Source organism: Pholcus phalangioides, unplaced genomic scaffold, assembly GCF_987345545.1.
Source record: "Pholcus phalangioides strain wild (caught in Gottingen) unplaced genomic scaffold, Ppha-v1.0 ptg000010l_1, whole genome shotgun sequence".
Classification (NCBI taxonomy): domain Eukaryota; kingdom Metazoa; phylum Arthropoda; class Arachnida; order Araneae; family Pholcidae; genus Pholcus; species Pholcus phalangioides.
The window spans coordinates 38463199-38488270 of NW_028301603.1; the positions used below are offsets into that span (position 1 = coordinate 38463199).

A 25072-nucleotide genomic window follows, 5' to 3' on the forward strand; every position below is an offset into this window, starting at 1 on the left:
CCGTGAAGAGAGTGTATGCCCAAATACCATGTGTTTGTGTTTCCCTAACCATCCAATCCAGAGAAACAAGATTAAAGTAGTGTTATGTTATATAAGCCATCACATGCTCAACTTTTGCATACATAGATGAGCAAAACATTAATGAAAAGCATACCTATGAGATCAATGGCTTTCTGAAGGAATGCTATCTTGCTTTCTTTATCCTAGGAAATGAAAAGACTGCATTATAACTCAATGACAGTTAGAACCCAGATCTGTACGACTGAGAGTTCAGTGCTAGTTAGTATTTGATTACCCTTGATGTTTAAAATAGGCCTGGACGGTGGGCCCTTACCTCCCATTTTATTTTGTTTACCCCATTAGCCCGTAATTTTCATAAAGTTTTGAGCTGCTCAAGTTTTGGGTGTTGAGATTAACAGAGTTTGGATTAGCTGAGTTCCAAATGAACTTTAAAAACATGTAAAAAACAAATAATCATATTAAAATCTAAGAACCTGACATGTTTCTGCAGCCAGAACCAAAACAAATCAGGTTTTTACGTTTTGCTGCAATTATTTTTTTAAAAATTGTTCATAATTTTATTTATATATTGTTATAGGCAGAGCTTGACATATGTCAGGCGCCAAGTCACCTTGGCCACTACAAAATCGATATTGGCACCTAAATTTTTTTCAGATTCATCAAAGCCTGGTTAATGGACAAAGTACATTTTTCTTCATACAAACATGACATAAAAACTGACAGAGCATGTTTCTTTCACCTTTATGTTGTCGGATACCATTTCTTCGGAGGTGTACAGCCCTTTCATGAAACCTGTCACCTTTATCACCTGTTAGAAATCGAATAGTAGATTAAAAATAATATTATAAATTTCAAAGTCAAAATCTTGATTGAGAATATAAAAAAGTGCTTCCATTTTTAAATGAGTCGCCTGTGCTATAAAAGGTTTTTTCACTTTAATTTCTCTACTGACGAAGGGGCTATAGTAGCTCTGAAACAGCTGTCTAGCTCCCTTTTCCGTATATTTTTAGCGAACATCATTGGATTTTTGCATTCTACATAGCTAAAAAATGTAATTCCATAATACCTTTATTAGTTAAGGGTTAAGCAAAACCACAGAGGTAATATACCTTTTAATACATGAGGAAATGCAAGCAAATGGATATTACGAGTATCCATACTTTTTGACTGTTATGCAGCGTTAGAGCTTTTCATCAGCAGATGTTTTGTCCACTACTGGGGTGGATATCATCAGCTCAAGAGCACAGCAGTAGTGGACAAAACGTCTACTGATAACAAGCCTCAAATACAGCATAACTACCCAAAAAGTATGGGTGCTCATAAATTCCGGCAGTGAAAGACTACTTTTTGCAAAAAAGATTGATAATGGTTTACAAGGTTTGTTCAAAAAGTATCCGACCATAGTTTTTCATGAGTGAACCAATAAAGCTAGGGAGGTGTAGGTTTTTTGCACATATATAGCCAATCCTAGTACGCATGCTTTAATTTTTACCTGCCTGCTGAAGCTACCAGTCGCCAGCAGACTGTGATGAATGAGGAAATGTAAGTGAGCACTGTATGTGTCACATTTTCTTTTTTGGCAAAATGGTAAAAAAAAAACCCTAAAATTCTACTGCATTAATAATGATGGAGCTGCTAATTGTGATGCTGAACCTCTTGGCATGCTTGAATATTCCTTGGTGATCGCTGTGCTGTGCATACTTGTGATGAACCACGTCACTAGAGTTAAAGACGGTCAGTATAACTTTAACATTGAATCTCCTGAAGTTCAGATTGCCAGTCAAAATAGAATGAATGGATTCAATGTTAATGCTCGCCTCGTCTGCAAGTACCATGTTTTAATGATCCTGCATCACCAAAGCCCTCAGTTAGCCAATAACGATCTAATTTCTGGATGTTAAGGGCCTACCAAAGAATGTGCTCTCTACCCTCCACATAAATTTGCTGTCATCTTTGAAGCAGTTGTACTACTCCTTTATTGGAGCAATGCCCATTTCTTCATCTCCAATGGTCTGTCCAAGCTTGCGGAGTGTTTCCACCCGGGAATCACCAAGCTTTACACAAAATTTAATGCAGTAGCGCAATTTTCAATTTCAATTATTCATAGGTTTTTTTTCCTGCTGTTTTGTCAAAAACTAAAATTTGACTGCACTCACTCTTCCTCATTCATCAGTGGTCTGCCGGCTTCTACAGGCAAGTAAAAATTCAAGCATGCACATTAGGATTGCCTAGCACATTCACCAAACCATGCCTCCCTAGATTCAATGGTTTATGCACAAAAAATGATAGTTACATTTCTTTTGAGCTAACAGTGGTTTTCTAAATGTGCACCGCCAACCACTGCTAGGGGCAGGACAATGAGCTGTTCTTATTAATGTGTGCCTATTGGATACCATGAAGCAATTTTTTTTTTTTGTTAAACAATTCTGGTGAGCTGCAGATGATACATGTCCAGGAGCCGCGGAAGACAGAAATTTGAGAACCATCACCTTAATGTCCTGGTCGATTTACTTTGAAGGAACCATATGCAGTAGCTGTATTTCATTTGCTAATGTTTTATTACTATTTGTTTCATTCAATCGCCTAGAAACCTCATGTGGGTTTCATTTGAACATGCCTCATACATTTTAAAAGTTTGAATCATTTTATGGCTCAAGCACAAAGATTTGTACATTTAAGGCATGTTTTTCATGTCTGTGTGAACGCAGTTCTTTTCAATTATTCTTCTTAACAAAGCTATTAGGTTTTCACATTGCTATTCTCCTTCGAAAAATTCATCTCTACATTGTACCCGGTTCTCTACAATTACTTTGTAACCTATGTTTTAATTTATTAGAAATATTTACAAGGTGCGTTATGTGCGTTTTATAATCAAACTAATATATGATACTGTAAGACTTTCCATAGAAGCATTTAGTTTACAGAGTGCAATTTAAGAGATATTTCCCGTACTTGCTAAACATGCGAATTGGCAATTTTATTCAACAGAGAGTAGAAAAACATATTTTCAACGATTTAGCAGAGCAATAAAAAAAAGAAACAATAATTGAACAGTAGTATTACATTCGTAAATATATCATGTAGAAATCTAAAGGGGGGTCTTTTCAAGTTTTTCTCGGCAAGAGGCGGCCTCCTTATAACACCGCCAAGTATTTCTTGGGTCTTCCTAATAGTGGCTGGATCGACTTCTTCAACCATTGTGAAAATTTATTGATTGAAATGAGACTAATCGCAGGATCCACTCAACTATGAAAAATCTCTAATTCAAATGCCATGAAGCAACAGTTCAACATGACGTGACAGTCTCAATATTACTTTTTTTCTCCCTTATAAACAAAACATAACATTGATTGGGAATGATTCAGTTTGATGGCTCTTTTATCCCGAAAATTTTCAAGGCATTTGGGGAAAAACGTCTTCTTCAAATGAAACATCGTGTTTGATTAGACGGTAGATCGCAAGCACTGAGTTAGTGATCGCAAGTGACGTCAGGACGTTGAAAGAAATAAGGAAGGGAACCAGATAAAACTATACTCTCAAGGGATATTTCTCCCATGTTTACGTTTTCAAAATTTTATTTTTCTCATGAGTCTTTTTTGAAACATTTTTTGCTTCTTGATTGAAGTTTGTCAATTCAGTGAAAATGACATCCGTAGTTACTGATATTCTGAATTCCGCAGGTAAACTATAATATTCAATGGAGAAACCAACGATGAAGGCAAATAACAAGAAAAAAAAGCCACGAATTCTTAACTCCTTTTCAATACATTATGGGTGCCGTCTTCAGAGGATAAAATATAATCCGGATACGGGATCCCACTTTGGTTAAAAACCAAATCTTAACTCCTGGTTGATTAAAAAAAAAAACACATCCATCCTAAAGCCAGGTTTTCCTAGGAATAAGTTTGTTGCTCAGCGTGAACCGAATTAGACTATTTCGCGCCGACAGAAACGTGTTACATAATCACTCTACGCGTTTGTGTTTTCCTAGCGAAGCGCATCAGATCGGGCGGCTATATAAAGTATATGGCTTTGGCATCAGCTACTCTGTCGTCTGCATGCTCCGGTTTGAAGGGAAGGAAAGGAAAGCACACAAGAGTGAAGAGAATATCGGCAAAACCGCGCGGCGCACGACGCATTTGACTCCTCCAGAAGCAGTCGGCCAATCACGCCCGACGTATTGCGCTCTGTAGGAAAACAGTCATGCTGCTTTTCTTATTGGTGAGTGGGCGGCGTGTCGCGCTGGGTGAATCATGTTGCGCGCGGCACAGGAAACCTGCTCCTAGGAAAACCCGGCTTTATCAGACATCGTAGTCAGAATGACTTGAACGGACGTACTTTTTTTCCCCGAACCGGGAGTTAAGATTCGGTAAGAAACTCAAGTGGGATCCCCTGTCAACTTAAGGGAACAGCTTTGGTATAAGGGACAGGTTGGCGATTTTCGGCGACTTTTTTTTCCCGGCGCCAAATATGTCAGACGACCCGAGAAAAGGCCGCCAGACACTACGTGCGCCAGAAAAAAAAAGTCGCCAGCATAGAAAACAGTAAAAACAAATGGCATAAACAAAAATAAGCTGTGGAGTATTTAAAAAATAAAACTGGATAAAAAAAAATGAAATTAGGGTTTAAATAAAACCCGGACCGTTGTGATTAAATAACGGTCCTGCTGTATAAATAAAAATATTCTATGTATTATAAATTAAAACCCGGACTCTCTTTCCGAGAATCCGGTTCTTATAAATAATCAACGGTCCTGCATGTTGTATAAATAAAAATATTCTATTTATTATAAATTAAAACCCGGACTCTCTTTCCGAGAATCCGGGTACCTATAAATAATCAACAGGTATAAAATAAATAAAATAAAAAGGATGCAGGGGCATCCTGCATGTAGAAAAGAATAAATATTGGAAAATATTAAAGGTACAACCTGAGGGAAAAGATGTCCAAAATAATTCCAATTAATTCGACACACACACTACATCATATATACGGAAGGAAGAGAAAATATGAAGAACTATCCCAACGGTTGGAACAGCTTTGGTATAAGGGACAGGTTGGCGATTTTCGGCGACTTTTTTTTCCCGGCGCCAAATATGTCAGACGACCCGAGAAAAGGCCGCCAGACACTACGTGCGCCAGAAAAAAAAAGTCGCCAGCATAGAAAACAGTAAAAACAAATGGCATAAACAAAAATAAGCTGTGGAGTATTTAAAAAATAAAACTGGATAAAAAAAAATGAAATTAGGGTTTAAATAAAACCCGGACCGTTGTGATTAAATAACGGTCCTGCTGTATAAATAAAAATATTCTATGTATTATAAATTAAAACCCGGACTCTCTTTCCGAGAATCCGGTTCTTATAAATAATCAACGGTCCTGCATGTTGTATAAATAAAAATATTCTATTTATTATAAATTAAAACCCGGACTCTCTTTCCGAGAATCCGGGTACCTATAAATAATCAACAGGTATAAAATAAATAAAATAAAAAGGATGCAGGGGCATCCTGCATGTAGAAAAGAATAAATATTGGAAAATATTAAAGGTACAACCTGAGGGAAAAGATGTCCAAAATAATTCCAATTAATTCGACACACACACTACATCATATATACGGAAGGAAGAGAAAATATGAAGAACTATCCCAACGGTTTTTCAAAACGCTGCTGCTATTAAGTGACGTCATTTGGAAGAAAAAAAAGAGAGAGGATAGAATGAGAAAAAGAGAAAACCAGTTTGAAAATGGCAGTAAAACCCGTTTGAAAGACGCGCTGGACGCTAAGAACACTGAAAAACAACAGTCAGCGCCACCGACTGGCAGAATTCTACGAACATTCTGGAACAACGACAACCCAGAGCGCGCCAACGATGGCAACTTATCGCCGGAAAAAAAGTCGCCAATTTGGCGTGTCCCTTATACCAAAGCTGTTCCATTTTTTCTGTAGTTACTTGGATGCATAGTTACATTGATTTATTTCAATTAGTTATTTCAGACCACAATGAAACCATTGGTCTCGCGGAAGGTTTTCACATTGATTATTTGATTTTTAAATAAGTTGAGTTAAAATTGATAAATTAATTAATTTTTAAATAAGTTTTGAGTTATTTTATTTTAAGTGTAACTCTAACCATCTCAACTACAAAACAAATACGTGTATGGAGGACGAAAAAACCATATTAATGATGAATGGTATAAAGTAAGGTGTCCAGTAGTTTACTAGTCAACTGAATTTTAAGTGATTTTGAATTGTGTAAACTAGGTGCCTACATTTGACATTTTATTGAGGCCACTGACCTATATATACTACACTCATGTTACCAAAGAGCTCTCACAGGAAGGGCTCAGACAACTGGCCTGCGGACCATATGCTTAAGATCCCTGCTGTAAATAGTTGTAATGGTACGGATACAGGGTAAGTGTAAGTGGGCCACTCAATCCTTAATAAGTGCTATTGAATAGATGCTTCATATTTTTCACTTATAATCACAAGTCAATATCCAGCATCTGTCCGAGGTTGCCGGACATGATGCAGTGTGTTTATCTGGTGTAAACGGTGAATACGTTTCCGAGATGCTCTGTTGATTGCTTGTGGTGAAACATGATGTCATGGCTTCAGTTACCACATTGTGGATCTAGAATGAAAAAAAGAATTCAGGGATATGTACATGCAGGGTCGTAACTAGGCAGGTGCACTCGCACAGGGCCCTTTTAGAAAGGGGCCTAAATTCAAATTCTTGCACAGTAATGGCTAGCTACGGCTCTGTGTAAATGTGGTATGAGTTATTCTCACAAAATTGTACCAAAAATGAAAAAAAAAGTTACAAAGAAAGTCTCCAAAAAATCCTAAAAATCTATTGATAAAAAAATTAAAAACAAAGTGATAACTTTTCAGGAAACTGGAATATAAATAGAAAGTGATGGGGAAAAAAATTCTGTGTCAAATATAGCTATTTAATATAAACAGCTGGGGACACAACTTCAGGACCTCATGCCACAGTGAATGAAATAGGGTCATATCCAGTGGTGTATATGGCATTATGCTTGCCCGATTCGCGAGAGGACCTGGGTTTGAGTTCTAGTGAAGACCAGATGACTTTTCTTTCTTAATTCACCTTGGCATAATATCGAGAAAAATGTCTAATTCCTAGATGTATTGGGCTGAGAAAAAGTCTAGAATCTAGTTTATTTTTTTTTATTTCGGTGAGTGCGGCCCTTGTTTTAATTAAAAAACAAATCTTTTTTTTTTTTTCTCAAACCGAGCACAACTCAGGTCTATTGCCATAGGCAATTTACTACCTAGTGAGTTGTGCCGGAAGTGTAAGTGCGTGTACCTAACAGTCTGAGTGTGTATCTAGTGTTGCGTATGATTTTTCAGTGCTGCCATCTATATCTCAGAAGTAAAGTTAGTGATGTGTAGTGACTGAATATATGTACTGTTTGTAGGCCTGTTGCTCTCTGTGGCAAGACTTTTTAACGGGGAGATCGGTTCGCATTTGTGCCTCGAAGTTGGGAACCACAGAAAACCAACTTCAGCCGACCACCACTGTGGCGATGGTGGGGCTCGAACCCGGATTCCCGCAATGCGAATCCATCACTATGACCACTCGACCACCACAGCGGCTAAAAACAAATCTGAAATGCTTGGCATCTTAAAATTGAAGTGAAATCGAAATTAGTTGCCTGCTAATTTTTTACCGAAGCCATGTAATTTAACCTGTGGCTTTTAATATATATTACGAGAAATCAATCGTAACAAGTTTCCAAGCTATTATAAGCTGTTGTAACAGACTTTTACCATGTTTCATTAGTGTTGATGAGAATCTTATTTTTCTTTATTCCTTGTTTTCAACTTTGTTTTTGCAGGTGTTTTGACGAAAGAGGATATCACGCTGAAAGTAGAAAATTTGGGACAGAAAATTGAAGATGTCAAGCTTGAAATCCAGGAAAGTTTGAAAAGCTGTTATGTTGACTTCATCCCGAAATATGCGCGCCTCGAAAAGTTAGCTGGAGACTTGGATGATGTCAAAGATGAATATGAGAATTTGTATCATCATGTGGAGAAAGAGGTAGGTTTGACATTAATACTCTACTTATTGGAATTACGGATAATGTTATCACTTGCACTTAAGCTCTGACCTGACATATACCACGACATTGTTAAAACCCTCATGTATAGTTAAGATTTTTCAGTTTCTGTAATTTTTTTATCTTTCATTAAAAGTAATAGTAAATTCTTTTTTTTTTTCCTGGTTTTTAAAGTATTATTCCGTTTTAATTTCAAAACTGAAGTAGCGCCTGAATTCTTTTCCCTGCTAAATAACTGTTATCAGGCTGCTGACTACTGTGAGATACTTCTATTTCTTTTTTCTCTCACACACACATGCAGATTCAAAAAATAAGTTCGTAGAATGTCCAGACTGTTTAGTTCAGTATTAAGAGAGTCTTACCATATCTACTGAAATTATTCAAATCTAAGTCCTTTTTTTAATGAATTTTCTCTTTTAGCTTAGTCATTCATTTTCCATAAAATGGGTGAAAATCTTTCTGAAAAGAGGTATCGGGATAGTAATTCTGAGGTAGAAATAGAATTTATTTTACTCAAATGACTAAAATTTGTCAGATTTATTTTGATTGGCATGAAAATTTAGTTCATGACAATTTAGTTCATGCAGTTTTATGTTAACGCATGCATCCATATCAACTGAAATGTTTGTTAGCTGAGGCACTAAAATGTCGAAAAAAATCTTAAAAAAAAGCTGAGGCATATATCACTCTACCCTGTTTAAAGTCTATTTTTAAAATTGAATTACTATTTTTTTGGTTGGTACAAAATATTTTCGGTGTTTCTTACAAGGAAAGGGGTCCCAAGGTGTTGTTGACATCTCACCCGGAAACAAAGGAAAAAAAAAATTAATGGTGGAATGCAATTACAGTAAAACCCCTCTTTTACTGCCAAATAATTATTTCCCCTTTTATAATGAAGTATGCATTTCAAACCCCTGATATTAACAGTCACCCCTCTTTTATGGACGGAATTTTTCTTTCTTTCTTTCGTTTTCTGTGCTGTACTTGATCATGCCTTATTTGAATTACTCTAACACTCTAGGGTCACTGGATTTTTTAAAATTCATTGTTGGTTTCTTCGACATTCAAAATATTAATAGTTACAATACAAATAATAATACTTTGTTTTTTTCAAATGACATAATAATTCCACCGGATTTTTTAAAAATATTTTTGTGAACATTTAAATGAGTGGAATCAGTGGTAATTTTTGAAAACTTTTTTGAAGACGTTACCTTGGGACCCTTTTCTTGTTAAAATTTGTCTGAATAAGATTTGGCTGTATTTATAGCAAAATTCATCTCTTTCTATTGTCTAAAAAACATCTTTTTTTAACCGAGGAGGACCAGTTGCGTTTCATCTAATTTTAATTCTGAACTGATATTGCTCTTTTGCTCAAGTTCTAAAATATCTGTTATGTAGCTTACTGCTGTTATTTTCTTCAAAATTCTTTTTCTTTTTATGCAGATAAGGCCACAAATGAACAGTTCGGTCTCTGAATATCATGAGCTGTCTGAAGAAATGAAAAGGATACAGTCGTTGAAGCAAGTCGTCTCATGCCTTACAGACATGCACAAGTGTGTCGAGAATGCCAGATATGCTTTGGACAAGAAACGTTTCTTGATAGCCATAGAAAACTTGTTGAAGTTTGAGGAAAAGGCAGAACATTTGCATATTGATGACAACAAAGACATCGAAATATACTGTGCGATGAAGCTGAAGTACTGTGCGATGAAACAGAATGTTATCTACCGCTTGGGTGAAGAGTGGAAAAAAGTTATAATATTCCCAGAGAGAATAGACATGGACAAATATCCAAAGAAATACACTCTGATTTTTGATCTCGAACAGATGGAGGGATTAGGGAAAGTAGTTGAATCGCTAAAAGCCTTGGATCAATTAGAAAGCAGGTTGAGGCTCTTTGGAAGACAATTCATGGATTCTATATGCACTCACTTAATCTGTGAAAATTCAGAACTGAATGTGACGCATACCATTGAAGATATGTCGTTTGTTGTGACTGTCATGGATGAATCGCGTCCAGTTCCTGAAACAGTTTGTAACAACCTTGTGAAACTTTTCAAAAACTTAAATAACTTGTTTCTCAAGTGGGATGCGGAGAAAAGTGATTCTAAGTCGGAGCTTGCTGTGATGCATATACTGGGTAGATGCATTGGTCGTGAACTGTGTGAGAAATTGATAGAGATGTCCCTGAAACCTTCAGTGCCCAATAAGAGTAAAGATTTGAAACGTTTTCAGGTTAACATTGCTAGTGTGAAGTCTTTGGAACAGTTCTTCTGCGACATTGGTTTGGTGGAGCGAGAGGACAATCCCATATATCATTTTATTGCAAATGTTGATCAGTTGCCTGCTAGCAAAATGGCTGTGGTAAGTGAATATTGTATGAACTGGTTGGACATAAAATAATTGTGGACCAATGGTTAAAATCTCTTGCTCTAGACAAGGTGCATGTGTGGTTCAGTAGTAGGTGTCCTCTGCGCCAGGGTTGTAGAGTTAAATCAGTTAATTTAAATCAACTGATTTTTTTTTTTAAAAATCACTAATTTAAATAAATTTTTTTCAGATACTAAAAATTATCTGTTGTAATTGAATAAAATTATTTATGCAGCTCTAAAGTGATTTAATTTTTTATTAAATTATTTAAATATCAATTTAAATATCATATTTTCAAATGTTATTTATAGTATTATAAAAATTGTGTATTAATATGTATATATCAGAGATACCATGGTCATACCAATTTAGCTGATAAATGGTTAACCAAGATTTATAGTGATGAAGTTATGAGATGTAAACTTGACTTCGAAAATCACCAATTACATGACGATGTATGGATGGATATTCATAATGAATAAATTTTGTGTGTTATCAAACGGTGTGGTAAAGCCATCCATATTGATACTATTGACACATCCGGCTCATCACATACTGGAAATTATTTAACAAATTTGGTTTTTAGTTCAATGGAGTAAGTCAACAGAAGAAAACTTCAAATGTAAACTATCAAGTTTTTTGTTGCAGACAATACTGAAAATATATGATTTCTTCCAGAAAGACTGGATAAAGAGCTTGGCTTTTTGGGACTTACATATTGGTGCAGTGACCACATTTTAAACCTGCTAGCCAAAGATTTGGTTGAAACTGATGTAACAAAGTATGTTACAAGTATATTTAGATATTTCTGCAATCATCTCTTGAAAGCATGGTATAATGTGTAAGGTGGAAGTGCATTGGTACTTCCCATAGAGGTATGGATGGAAAACTTATTTCGATTCCCTTGAATCTTATGTTAAAAATTCATCAGTTGTTACCAAAGTTTGTGAAGACCACAGATAGTGAAAGCTCTTGTGAAATCTTAAATATTGGTTCGAAAAGAAATGTCAAGGACATAATAGTGCAATTCTGAAACCAATAGCCAAAATTAATGATTTTGTATAAAGGAACAACTGCTCCATAGCTGAATGTGTATTAGCATGGAAAGAGAAGATAAAAGAAGCATCAACATCAAACTATAAAAAGGTCTTGTCATCAGAGTATAAAAATAGATATGAACAATCATTAACAGATGCACACTTTGCTGCATTTATTCTAGCTCATCAGTGTTAACTTCTTATAGGGAATTGATGTTGCGACAGAATAGAGAAATAAGTTTGTTGAATTTATCAAACAAAAATGTGGCTCTGTGGTCATCCTATAGAGAATGTATAGCTAATGATTCTGTTGTCAAAGAAATGTTGCCACAACATACACTGTACCTAAAAAAACTAGTGCACATGAAGGTGACCCTGGAAATAGAATGCTCATCTACCACCATGAAGGTTTCCATCAGGTCCGCAGCGCAGGTTCGATCATTGGTAAAAAACATAGATAACAAGTTCTTTCCTGACAAACCTGAGGCAACCCCTGATAGATAATGTCTTAATTTACTTCATTGACGATCCAATTCTATTAGTCAAAATTTGCTGTATTGCGATATGATCAGAGTTTTGGTTCTGTAAGGTATTAGTGGGTGGAGTCAGCCTTTTTTCCAAAGTTTGATAACAAAAGAAGAGACTTCCCCCCCCCCCTTCTTTTCAGTGTAGTGCAGGAATATATCAGTAAAGTATTTCTCTTCCTTTGATTTTTTTAAATTATTATTCTTGTTGGGGGGGGGGCACTTATCAGCTGCACAAAATCATAAAAAATATAATTGTGTTCATAATATTGTTCATATATATCATTCATAATAATGAATTTATTGTTTTTGTGATTTCTACTGTGGCAGTTTTCATGTGGATCAGAGAAATTTAAAAACTGCTTAAAGATTTAACAAGTCTAGACTATTTTTCCTAGCTAGTAGAGAATTCTTGTTAACAGCGACTTTACTCGAACAAGATATTTAATGACTTCAAAAATTATTTTCTGCAGGATTTACTTAGTCAGGCTCGGGACCTGATGAAACAGGACTTGCATCACACAGTTCGTGTTGGCACGACGGATTCGACTCAGGCATCTCTAGTTGATTTTGCTCCAACATCTTCATCCACAGAAGAGTTGCAAGGAGTATCGAAACTGAAGAGCAGTGGTCTCAGTAAAAATACTTTTGCATTTCCTTCCTGCCAAATCAGGTATACATTTATTTATGTTTTTACTTTGTTTTCATTATAGTATGTTATGTACTATAGAATTATGTTTAAAAAAATAATTCTATTGTAAAATGCCAAATTGTCAAGCTTTGGGTATGTACAGTAGGGTGGGTCATGGTTCTATGTAAAAAAAATTTTGTTTTTAATTTCTATCCTGCACAGAACAAAAAGGGTGCCAAATGATGTCTTTAGCTCACATATAAATTTTTTTAAGAATGGTTTATCATCTTCTGCCTCCGGATTGACTTTAAAGAATACATATTTTGAAAAAACTTTTTTTGATGATTTTTCAAAGTAAGGTTTTAAAATAAATTTTTAAAGTGTGTCTATAAAACAAATACAAATCACATGAGTAACATTTATTTATTACAAGGAAAAAGTTTAAGAAGCGGCATTTATATTATTATCATCATATTTCAAATAGCACAAAAATCCTTCTTACTACTGAATTTCGGAAAAGCGTTTGGAGACTTACTAACCGAAATGGCGACCTGGTCCATATGTCGAAGATTTTGTCATTTTAATTGCGTTGTATCTCTAATTTGCAAGTCGATCTTCATGACTGAAATCAAACTACGAACCAAATTTTGTGGGTCGCACAGTTTCTAAAATCAATTTTTCAAATTCATGTAAAGCAAGGGATACCTATTGTATTGCTATAGTAAATGGGATCGTGGTGAAACTTTTTGAAAAAGTAGAGTCATTTTGTCACACTAACTGGAAAGAATGAGCAACAGGTTTTACTGTATTAGGAAGAAAATCTAGTTGGTGATGTAAAACATTAGTGGAAATTCATTGCAATAACTAATTATGTTTTTATTTTTTCCTCCAGCAAATCGGCAAAAGATTTAGTAGAGCTTCTGCATCAAGTACTCAAGGAAGCCAAGGCATTAGAGAGCAACAGTCCAATTTATTCATCCAAGCTATTCTATACTGCCCGGAGTATATGTGAGCTATATTGTTGTGTTGTTCCCACGCAACACAAAGACAAGATAACAAGTCTCCCACAGCAGACAGGTTTGTCAAAAAAAGATTTTTATTTCCTTCACTTTCAATTATAAAACATGACTAAAGAATGCAACTAAAATTGAAACCTCCAATAGCCAGTCACCTTTTATTTCCAATTTTCTCGGTATGAAACACTCACCCACACCCACTTCCAGACATACTACTAAAACAACCTGCATCCTACAGCCACCTCTGCAGCTCTTTTCCCAGACTCTTCCATGAAGCTGGGCTGGAAAGGATCTCAGCAACATCAGAGATTATAATGCAAGTTTGGTGGCAGAATACTGCAGTTTATTCATTTAGCCCCATCTGCTGGTGATTGATGGCCAACCTGTATGTAATTTCACAAATAAAATATGAAAAAAAAAAGTTTATTGGAATTACATTTCTGGTACCAGGTTTTTAACTGAGAAAGAATCCAAAGTTCCTTCCAATAATTGCTCCTCCAAAGAAATAACAGATTCTCTCAATGGTGAATCTAAAACAAATGAATAATGAATACTGTCAAAAAAAAAAAAAAAATTTAAATACAGTAGACTCTCTTAGTGTACAGTAGACAGTACAGTTACAGTAGACTCTCTTAGTGTACAGTAGACAGTACAGTTACGGTAGACTCTCTTAGTGTACAGAAGACAGTACAGTTACGGTAGACTCTCTTAGTGTACAGTAGACAGTACAGTTACAGTAGACTCTCTTAGTGTACAGTAGACAGTACAGTTACAGTAGACTCTCTTAGTGTACAGTAGACAGTACAGTTACAGTAGACTCTCTTAGTGTACAGAAGACAGTACAGTTACAGTAGACTCTCTTAGTGTACAGTAGACAGTACAGTTACAGTAGACAGTACAGTTACAGTAGACTCTGGTACTAGTCTGGCCTGTCCAGTAATCCAACATTCTTTTCTTCAAGCGTAGAGGAGGAAAAATATGTCACAGCAGAAGTTTATATTATTTAAGTGGGTTTTTTCAACTGACATGTACAAAATCAGCAAGAGTCTACTCCACCATAATTTCTGAGAATCGAAAGCCCTTGACTTTTCTTTTATGGATGTGTTAGAAAAGTTTTCGGATTTACAGATCAAGGTAAATGAGATGAAACATGATCTCAAAGAACTTCAAATCATAAATAACAGACTAAAACATGAAAATGAACAATTGAAATAGAAAGTTGATAGCACCCATATGACTCTGGATGATATGGTATTAAGGTTGAAAGCATCAAACATCGAGATCCAGGGGATGCCGGAAGACAAGGGAGAAAATCTGCCAACTATGGTATCCAAACTTGGGTCTCTGCTTGGCGATTACTAACCTGAAGAGATCGTAAACATGCATCGGGTTAACTCTGTCAACAAAGATAAACCTTGTCCTATAATTGTAAAATTTCATGACTCAATGATCCGAGATGAATGTTTACAAGCTGTAAAAACCCAGAAAGGTCTATCAACAAGTGATAAAGACGAGCAATCTCTTCCAGTGACGAACATCTCACAAGAAACTTAACCTATTTTATGAAGTGCGACAGTTTAAAAAATCAGACGATTAAAAATACGTTTGGATTAAGCATGGTAAAATCCTATTACGTAAAGGTGACGACGATGATAAAGTACATTATATTAGAAATCATACAGATTTTGACAGAATAAATAATTTGTTGCAGTGAATGATTCAGTGAACGAGTGTATAGTAAGTCAAAAGTCATCTTATATTGATTCTATTGATCATATAAATGAATTTTTGATGAATAATAGGATCAATATCATAAATGTGAATTTTTGAAGTTTAAGAGAAAATTTGATCAATTGATGATATATGTATCAAAACTAAATTATTCATTTGATTTTATTCTATTGACAGAAATTTAGATAAAAAATGAAATGAATTTATATAAAATTCCTGGATATTAGTCAATTTATCAGACAAGAATTAGAAATAAATCTGGAGGAGTAATAGCCTATATTAAAAATACAGTGGAACTCGCCGGTTAACGAGTGGTTTGGTTAGCAGGCAATTTGCATAACGAGCATAAATTGTGAACAAATTTTTGACTTGGATAACGAGCGATAATTCACATTACGAGTAAAATTTTTGTGCTTTGTTTATTTATTTTCACATTATCACAACTGAGCTGATATTTTTTTGCTTTACCCTACACACGTGTTATGGGATTGTGGGTAATATTTTCCTCTACAGTCTCCGGTAAGCATGCCTTACTCGAAAAATTAACACACATGCGAGGATGAATATTTATGATACGAAACTAGATGTAGCATTGCAGCGATGCGTATTGCAGCACATAAACATTGCAGCCATGTGTATGTGCGCTTGAAGGTTTTTTTTTAAATTTTGCTGGGATAAAACTGGTCTGATTGCATTATTGAACGTGACTTTGAGGGGAGGGCTAGCTCATGAACAGGAACCACTACTTCATCGAAGAGATTGTATGCTTGGGGAAGACCTTGGATGGGAGGTGCATGAGGATGGCATTCAAGAACTAGTAGTGTCTAGAAGTTGACGGTAGATGAAGTGATGGATCTCTTTTGCATGCACCAGCAAGAGTGTATGGACAATATCTCATCCGAGGAAGAGAGAAGCAAGATGTCCCTCACATAAATAGAGATTAGAGAGATGTGTGATGTTGAATTTTCTCGCTCCCCTAAATATATCTTCACATCAGCCAGCTCTTTAAAGCCTTTAATGTGTGTCTATTTCATGATTATAACTTGAACAATGTCAAATATAAAAAAAAAGGTCTATTGCCAAGTGTATACAAATTATGAAAGCCTGAACGGATCGTGTGATCCCTTAAGTGTAATCTTTAGAATGTAATATGTGTTTTGTATCTGTGTTAACTGTGATGTGTTTGTGTTTAATAAATTTCAATTTCAAAAGTAGAAACCAAAATTCTAAAAGAAAAAAGAATTGATCTAAGCTATTGCGAGTTTGCACATGAATATGTTTTCTGCCCCTCTTAGTGGAACAGGACATCCAGCTTGATAGACCAACTTTGTCACTTATTCACATCCGTATCAGGGGGCATATGCAGGATTGGCCTTTGAAGGGAGCACAATTTTTTTAAATCAAAATATATATATTTTTTCAATTATTTGGTTGGCTTGAGGGGTCAGCTCCCCCCCCCCCCCACATACGCCTCTGATCAGGATTCCAGACTTTAATTTTGATGAGGAAAGGCATGGGCAAAATGAGAATCAGGGTGCCTGATGGCTGAATTAATAAATGACAGAACTCTGCCACTGAACTTGCATTTCCAAGATCTCTTCTAGCCCAGCTTTATGACAGAGTCTGGAAAAAAAGTCCTGCAGCTAAGATCTAAGATATTTGGTTAGTTAATGGAAGCAGGTTGTTTTAATTTAGAGCCCTGCCGAAATCCCCTAATTCTGGAATAATGGAATTTGCCTTAACAAGACGTTACACTTAATAAAATGAAAGTATATATAATCATATATATATATATATATCATATATAATTTTTTTTTAACTGAGGCATCTATGGCCCTGTGTGCTTTTCCCAGATTTTGCGGCATTATAAATTTCCACAATGATATAGTATGACTCATTGCCACTCCACCTACATTTGGTGTTGACCTCCAAAGACTGATATGTTTTCCTAGAACGACAAGTGATTGTCTTAGAGTTTCCACTGTATTATGATGGCATTAAGATGATATGTAAATACATGTATTTTACATCTTTCCAGCAATATTCCATAACAACTGCATGTACATAGCACACTGCCTGTTGACTCTCGGCCAGGTTCACCATCACGTCAAATTTCCATATCTAGCCACCTTCATTGATTTGGTGCCAGAGTTAAGGCGCTTGGGCACAGAAAGTTTTCTTGCTCAAATGCGCACTCAGAGGCAAAATCTGTTACAGTTGTTGCAAGAACCAACAGGTAGGTGGTTGAAAATGTCTGATTTAAAAAAAAAAAGAAAAAAAAAAGGTTTTTATTTGATTATTAACTTTTAAGTGATAAGGATTTGTTTTTCATTTATAGATGCTGGTTGTAAACATTCCCATAAGGCAGTGGTTCTCAAATATTTTCCACCCGTGAGTCCCTAACTATAGTCAACGTTCATCTGCAGAGCTCCATAATATTCTAACAAAGAAACGCGTCAAAGCCCTGAACATGCATACATCAATATAAACAGTTTACAGTGACACTCCTGGAGTTCACGACACATATGTTAAGAACCACTGCTTTAGGGATTTCTAATCAGTTAGCGCACATGCCAAAAGTATTGCAAAAATATGTGAGTGCCCCCCCCCCCCCACACACACACAATATTTTTGACTACTACTATATAACCATATATGCACCAGATACTAATTCCTCTGCGGAATTTCTACTGAATCAATACATACCGAAACATGTATAATAATGTGTGTAAACCCTAATATACTTATGTTGTCAGAGTTGTGCTTGTTTCATATTTTTTTTTAAGACTGAAGTATACATATAGTTTAGGCTTGTTATAATGACCTTTCATTGTTTTGTCAAAAGTGGTCATTATAGTGAAATGAATAACATTTTGGACTTCTCATACCGTTCATTGCAATGGAATGGCTGCTATACTCGTAACATAGGGTAGTTATCATGAATGTTGACTATTGCTGTGTTTCCTCGAAAATAAGACTTGAGACATCACATTGGGGATGGTGTATTCGGGGGTCCGGGACTTCAATAGTAACAAATGGTTAAAATTAAGAATATTTAATATTGAAAACTATTTTACACTGGTTTATTTCACATAATGAAAAAGATGAACTATATGCGCAAGAGCAACATACTGAGAAAGAAGTGGGTCACACGAAACAGTTCAACTTCTCCCCATTTTTCCCTCTGACACCCACGTGCAAGGAGGTGCACATAAGAGGCGAGAGATGACACACAGGACCTACCCAAAAATAAGCCCTCGTTAAAATCGTCAATCAGATGCATTTTTGCAATCAATTAGATGCTTGGCAGCACACGACAGATGTATTGCACTGCATAAAATGATAATGGCTTTATTACTATTTATTATCGAATAAAAATATAAGTGAATGATATCATTGAAATTATACTTGAAATAAATTATAGTATAAACTATAATATCAAATTTTTGTTAATGCCCAAGCAGGCACATTTGGACGAGAGGTGACTAAGCAAACAGATAAATTTGAGATTTTGGCTTTATAAAAAAAAAATTACGGTTCACAGCATTTCTGATGATAAATTAAAAAGAAACATATGTTTTTCAGTTACCCAATGCATGTCGTTGCCATAAGTAAACAACCAGAATAGTTCAGCACTGAGGGCCGAATGAAGCTATGAGTATTTCTGGCAGCCATGGGCACATTGCTTCCTTGGGACCTGAAAATCTAAACTGAACTTCTTGTTTACTTGTTACCCAAAAGACGCGTTTCATGAAGTTCCGCATTTTCATTTTTTTTTTTTTTTTGTGTAACCATCATTCAAAAAGAAAGAGCTATTCTGTCGAGCACAAGAAATAAATCATGGAGTACCCCAGAGGCCAGAATCTTACGGCATTTTGCACAGAGAAGAAGTTGGATCACCGAATGGTTTCAAAATGGTGAGCGCAGTATGATAACTTCAGTCAGCAAGCTGACAATGAAAATGCCACAAAGCACAACTGTGGATTAGGTAAGCAACCTTTATTTCTTGAACTGGAAGGCATTATCTGTGGATGGATTGCTGACAGAGCAAGAGCTTTGGTTGTGATCAGGGCTGATATTCGAACATTTGCATCACGAATAGACATATCCGCAGCAGAATTTAAAGCATCACAACACTGGCTGGATGGCTTTCTTCAGCAGTATCAGCTGTCTCTGAGAAGAGCAATAACATTGTTTAAGATGGAAAACAATGAAATTGTAAAACATGTGCTCACATTCAAGTAATTTGTAGATGGCATCGACTTTTCCAAATATCAACTCTTCAACATGATTTCTATGGATGAAACTGCTGTATCCAGGGGTATCAAATGACAATCGGAAGGAGGCGCCTCTTCAGTTTACGTTCCCTCCACTGGTTACGAAAGTTCATGTGTTACCTGCATTTTGGCAATTCGTCTGGATGGAACAAAAGCCCCACCTCCAATCATAACTATAATCTTATCTACTATAAGAAAGATAAGATTGAATGTGGTTTAGGAATTTATGTTCTTGAAACCGAGAAAGCTTGGTGCACACAAACATTTTATAAGGAAATGGATCGATTTAATGCTGCCAAAAGTTTTACAAGGTAACCAAAGAGGTCTGCTTGTGTGGGATTCAGCCAGCTCTCACCACGCTAAAGACATGAAGTTTCTTGTGAACAGAAGAATTGATCAATTAATGATTCCTGCTGGAATGACTAGACACTTGATGTTTCAATAAACAAGCCATTTAAAAACCATTACAAATTGAGGTCAATGTACCGTTCACAGTTGCGTCATCTGTTTGCAGAATTGGAAGTAAACATTGTAGATACCTGAATTTTTGTATTTTCAAAGTTGTGTTGCAAGTACGCTTGCTCCTTGTGGGGGATACACTGTTTTAAGTGAGCGACCAGTTAGCATCAGAATCTTAAATTTCATCTAAGTTGAAAAATCACAGAAAACCCATTTCCTCTATCTACAGAATGACAAACTTACTTACTAATCAAACTGAGCCTGGTCTATTTCTATATCAGCAATTTACTACTATTTTTGCATGCAAAGTGGGGGCAGTGTCTGAAAAGTTTTTTTAAAAAACTTAGCAGTGCTGCTTATACATTTGCTGCTGTGGTGGTCAAGTCATAGTGATGAACGAGCATCACCAGGTTCAAACTCCACATTCTTGTCCTCATCGCCACAGTGGTGGTCAGCTGAAGTTGGTTTTCTGTGGTCCCAAACTTTGAGATGCAAATGTGAGCTGATCTTTCCTTTAAATAGTTGTGCCTACAGTGATGCAATTACTCAATCATTACACCTCTTTCATAGTTAGAAAAATTGACGGCCGATGGCAGCACTACACATAACAAACATTACACAGAAACAGGTTTCATGTTAGATTCACAAAAGACATACATGCACAACTTCCAGCATGGCGTAGGTCTTCGTTGACCACCGTGCTAAAATCTCTTCATTTACAGAAAGCAGAAAGCCATAATCTGGTTAAGAGTGTATGTGCCTGTTTGTGTGCTGTTATGTACCTTCCAAATCGGAAACCAAGTGTAAATATTCTTATTCATATTCCATGCACGAGATGAGACTTGACTGTGAAATGTGACATCATGCCATGTCATGCTTTGCATTTTATAACAGCAGTAGCAGCTTTAATTTTTAATCTTGAATCTTGTTTCATTTCTGGGTAGTAGAAGTAGTTTCTACTACTCTTTTGTTTCATTCTTCAGTAGTCATATTAAAAATTGACCCTGACATGTTGACGAAATAGTATGGTTTTTTTTTTCAAAGCTAATGTTTTTCGTGTAATTTAATTAGATTTTATTGATTCGTTTCTAATCTCCCTCTTCTTCTAAAAGCATTCAGAAACATGTCACAGGACGAAGAGATGGTGAGCAAAGCAGAGAAGACTGTTCGCCAGTGTCTATGTCAATTGGAGCTTTTGAAGCGAGTGTGGGCTGATACCTTACCCTTAGAAGTATATTTCAAAGCCATCGGAACATTGCTGAACACCTTTATGGAGGAAATCATAATGTTGCTGACATCTATGGAAGATATTGCTGCCCAAGTTTCCGCACAGTTCGACAATATATTAGGAATTGTCCTTAAGAAGTCTCCAGAGCTATTCAAGGTATTTTTATTATTTTTATTTTAAGGGGGAAATTTTTTTATCAATGGGGGAGGGGGGTTGCATAACCTCTGACCCATAGGTCAAATGTGACAAGTATGAGATCCAGAAAATTTGCCTCAGACATTTTGTCTCCAGGATGTTTTGCCTCTGACACTTATTGCCGCTGGTCATTTCATTCCAAATGGGCCCGGGTAAGTCACCATATGAGTGAGCGAATGATCACATGAGTCTCCAAGTCAGTGATCATGCAACTGAGTGGGTGAGTGATTGTATGAATGACCAATTCCTTTAATACTATATGAATGACCAAGTGAGTCTTTCATGCATTCGCTCACTCATACAGCCACTTGACATCTTAGTATAGAGGGCAAATTAAAATTAGCTTAGTCTAAAAAACAGTTTACAGTATTTTAGGTTAACTGCCTTTTTTTTATTCAGTGTCCCAAAAATATGCATTAAATCAAGGGTGCACCACCTCCAGCTTGCCAAGAGGTTCCATCTGTCCCGGAAAGGTGTTCTAGTAAAAAAAATATAAGTATACACTCAACACAACAAATGCCTACGTTGACCATATTTCCTTTACAGAAATCACGACCCATACGGGTTATCACCAATTATCGCTAGAAAATTGTCAAATACAAATAAAGTTGCCTGTTACAGCCAAGAAAAATTTTCAAAGACAAGTAAAGTTGGCAATTATAGCCCAAAAAATTCTCAAAGGCAAGTAAAGTTTCTAATTACAGCCAAGAAATTGTCAAAGGCAATAATTTATAACTCATGAAAATAATCCTAATTTTTTATCTCGTAAATTCAAGTAAGCCTCATAGAAAATAAGAGAAAACAGGACATTTAATTAAAAAGTTCGGACGACCGAAATTGCAGGAATGTCCATAAATCTGTACCAAAGTATAAACACTTACTCAAAGATAGAGTACAATTCAAGAAGAAAAAAGCTTGTAACATGTTTTAGTGTTACTTGAGATATATATTATTGTTCAATGAAAATAAGCTTAATGGTTTTAAAGACACTTGTCACAGAATATTTGGATTTTTGGTTCAGCTTGCACTTGATACTCATAGAGTCTGAAAGCTATTTATATTCTATTGTATAATTTTTGTCATACCTAACAAAAATCCAACAAAAATCTTTTTTTTTTTCTTTTCAGGTTGATTGTTGTGATAAAAGAGATTTCGTTCATAAGTACGTACGTAGGTGGTTCAAATTCCAAGAACTGCAACTGGTGTTGAACGCAAGTCTGATAGAAATAGTGGAAAGGTGGGCCAGTGGTAAAGGACCGTTGGCTGCACATTTCACTTCAGACGAAATAAAACATCTTATCAGAGCTCTGTTTCAGAATACAGAAAGGAGGGCAGCTGCATTGGGCAAAATACGATAGTGTTTGGATGAAGAAATTGTAAAAATGTGTATACCTGTTTAACCGTTTCAGAGAATCATTTTTTTAAATGTAACTCAGTTATTTATGCATTACATTTTAATGTGTCATAATGACATGTCTTCTGTGTCAAATAGCTGCATGAATTTATGCGAACCGTATTTTAAAAAAACTAGAGCCTGTATTGCAAAATTTAACTGTGCAAACCCATGAAAACAATGAATGTATATAAGCTAATATTCTTAACTTTTGGCAGTTCAGAGGTTTTTTTAAACTTTGTTTGTACAGTTCATACTTTATTATATTGCCTCCTCACAAAATAAGAAGACCCTAGATGCTAGCTGTCGCATGGTTTTTTTTTGATGGCTCGTAAGTTCTGCTAAGAAGCCAAATTCACAGGATCCTTCCTGTGATCACAAGGGGTTGTTATAACAACGAAATACTGGTTTTTTGTGATGTTGATTCCACTTTGATGTAGTACCACAAAAGAAAATTGTGATTTATGAATTTTATTGTTAGAGAGTGATTTAACTGGAAAGTTTATTTCATGTAGATGTGAGTTTTCAAAGGCGAACCGGTCCTGGAATGAATGTTTAGTAGGATGTATTACATGTAGTGGTTGTGAGGCTATCCCCATTTGAAAAAGTCTATCCATAGAGAGCAGTGATGCTGGATACATTTAAGATTAAGGCATAATACAAAAGAAGCAAAATAATCTGTGGGCTTGTTGCTCCTGAATTTGAAAGACAGATGGCGACACTTCTTGTGCACATAACAAGTGTTCCTCATTAACAACTTGACAATAGATATGCAGCGCATAAGCTGCATGCCCCGACATACTTTAGTAGTAGTAGTTATCTGAGGTTCATGCAGTCTGTGAAATGGGTCTTGAAATTAGAGAGAAAGGAGGGGAATAAGGCTCTGATGCAAAAGGGAGGAAACTGGCCTCCTTGTAGGAAGTAATTTCAAAACTGGCAAGGTTAAGTAAGAGCAATGTATTAATTCTCATATTTACAATTTACGTATGTAATTTAACATAAAATTAACTAAACATTTTTAAATCTGAAAATCTCTGCTCAAAGTCAGTCACTCCATTAAACCACACCCAAGAGCAAGGCCAGAAACAAGGCCAAGAGCATAGCCAGAAATTTCTCTCGGAGGCAGAAAAATCAGTGTTTTGTGGAGGCGGAAGCAATAGAACAATAGACCACGTTACTCTGTACAGGAGGATACTATTAACTACCCAATAATTACACCTGTGATTCCTTGCAAAAAACTAATATGGAAAAGAATTGCAGTTTTTGGTTTGATCAATAGTTAAGGAGTTATAATGCATTAAAAATCAGTGACGTCACTTGTGAATCGTGACAAATTCACCGAACACCTGCAATAAACGCATAACTAGGCATTTTTAAGCTGATAGCAGTGTTACAACCCTGAGAGTAATCAAGAAAGCTAAAGCTGTGTGAACCAGTTTTTTTTTCCTTTGTCTTTTCTCTCAAAAAATTTCATTTAACAGTGAAAGAAAAAAAAAATTCGACAAAATGGTGTTCATTTTGAGAAAACAATTTTTCCAATAAATCTCGTTTGGCTAACGTTTTACAAATCTGGTGATGAATTTGTCAATATAATGAGGTGAAGGTGACACGTAATAACAAGGTTAACATCGTCATTCTTAAAAATTCTTAATAAAGCGTCATTCTTAAGTCATACATGCCTTCATAATTTGCAATGTCGAAGAGAGTTGACTGATAGGACTGTGGAAGAGTAAAAACAAAAATTATATTGTGAGGAGAGCAGAAAAGAATTATCTGCGGTTGCTAGTGCACTGTTTTGGTCAAAAACTGCTTTTGTTGCCAAGTCATTTCTGCCATTTTGCTTTGACTTGAGTCAATCTTACAGGATACTGAAATAGTGCTATGAAAAAAAAAAAGATTAATGGAAAAAAATTGTTTTTAATAAAAAAAAATTTTTTTTTTTTTGCTATGCTGTGATTATGCTGTCTGGGGGGGGGGGGGTACCCTCAAAAATCTCCTAAAAGTATCATTATAGAGGGATTTATTGTAGTAAAGGCTATCGAGTATCATTGTAGCAAGGCTTCACTGTATTTAAAATAAAAATTGAGAAATTGCATA

General features: G+C 35.7%; 2 protein-coding genes across 2 annotated transcripts in view; one reads left to right on the top strand and one right to left on the bottom strand.

Annotated features, from left to right (window-relative positions):
- The window catches only part of LOC149081420 (intraflagellar transport protein 54-like), a 28961-nt gene extending 25521 nt beyond the window's left edge, over positions 1–3440 (bottom strand). The window contains exons 1-3 of the mRNA XM_089238267.1: positions 3085–3440; positions 761–829; positions 155–203 (exon numbers count right to left, since the gene is read on the bottom strand). Coding sequence (XP_089094393.1) covers positions 155–203; positions 761–829; positions 3085–3219 — 253 coding nt within the window. The 5' untranslated portion in view covers positions 3220–3440. The remainder of the gene's footprint in view (positions 1–154; positions 204–760; positions 830–3084) is intronic.
- A 119-nt stretch (positions 3441–3559) lies between these two features.
- Positions 3560–24859, top strand: Zw10 (Zeste-white 10 kinetochore protein). The gene is made up of 8 exons (XM_089238268.1): positions 3560–3701; positions 7890–8092; positions 9558–10478; positions 12519–12718; positions 13569–13753; positions 17462–17659; positions 21272–21543; positions 22710–24859. Exons 1-8 carry the CDS (start codon positions 3665–3667, stop codon positions 22938–22940), a joined length of 2247 nt encoding a protein of 748 aa, XP_089094394.1. The 5' UTR covers positions 3560–3664; the 3' UTR covers positions 22941–24859.
- Positions 24860–25072: the final 213 nt, after the last annotated feature.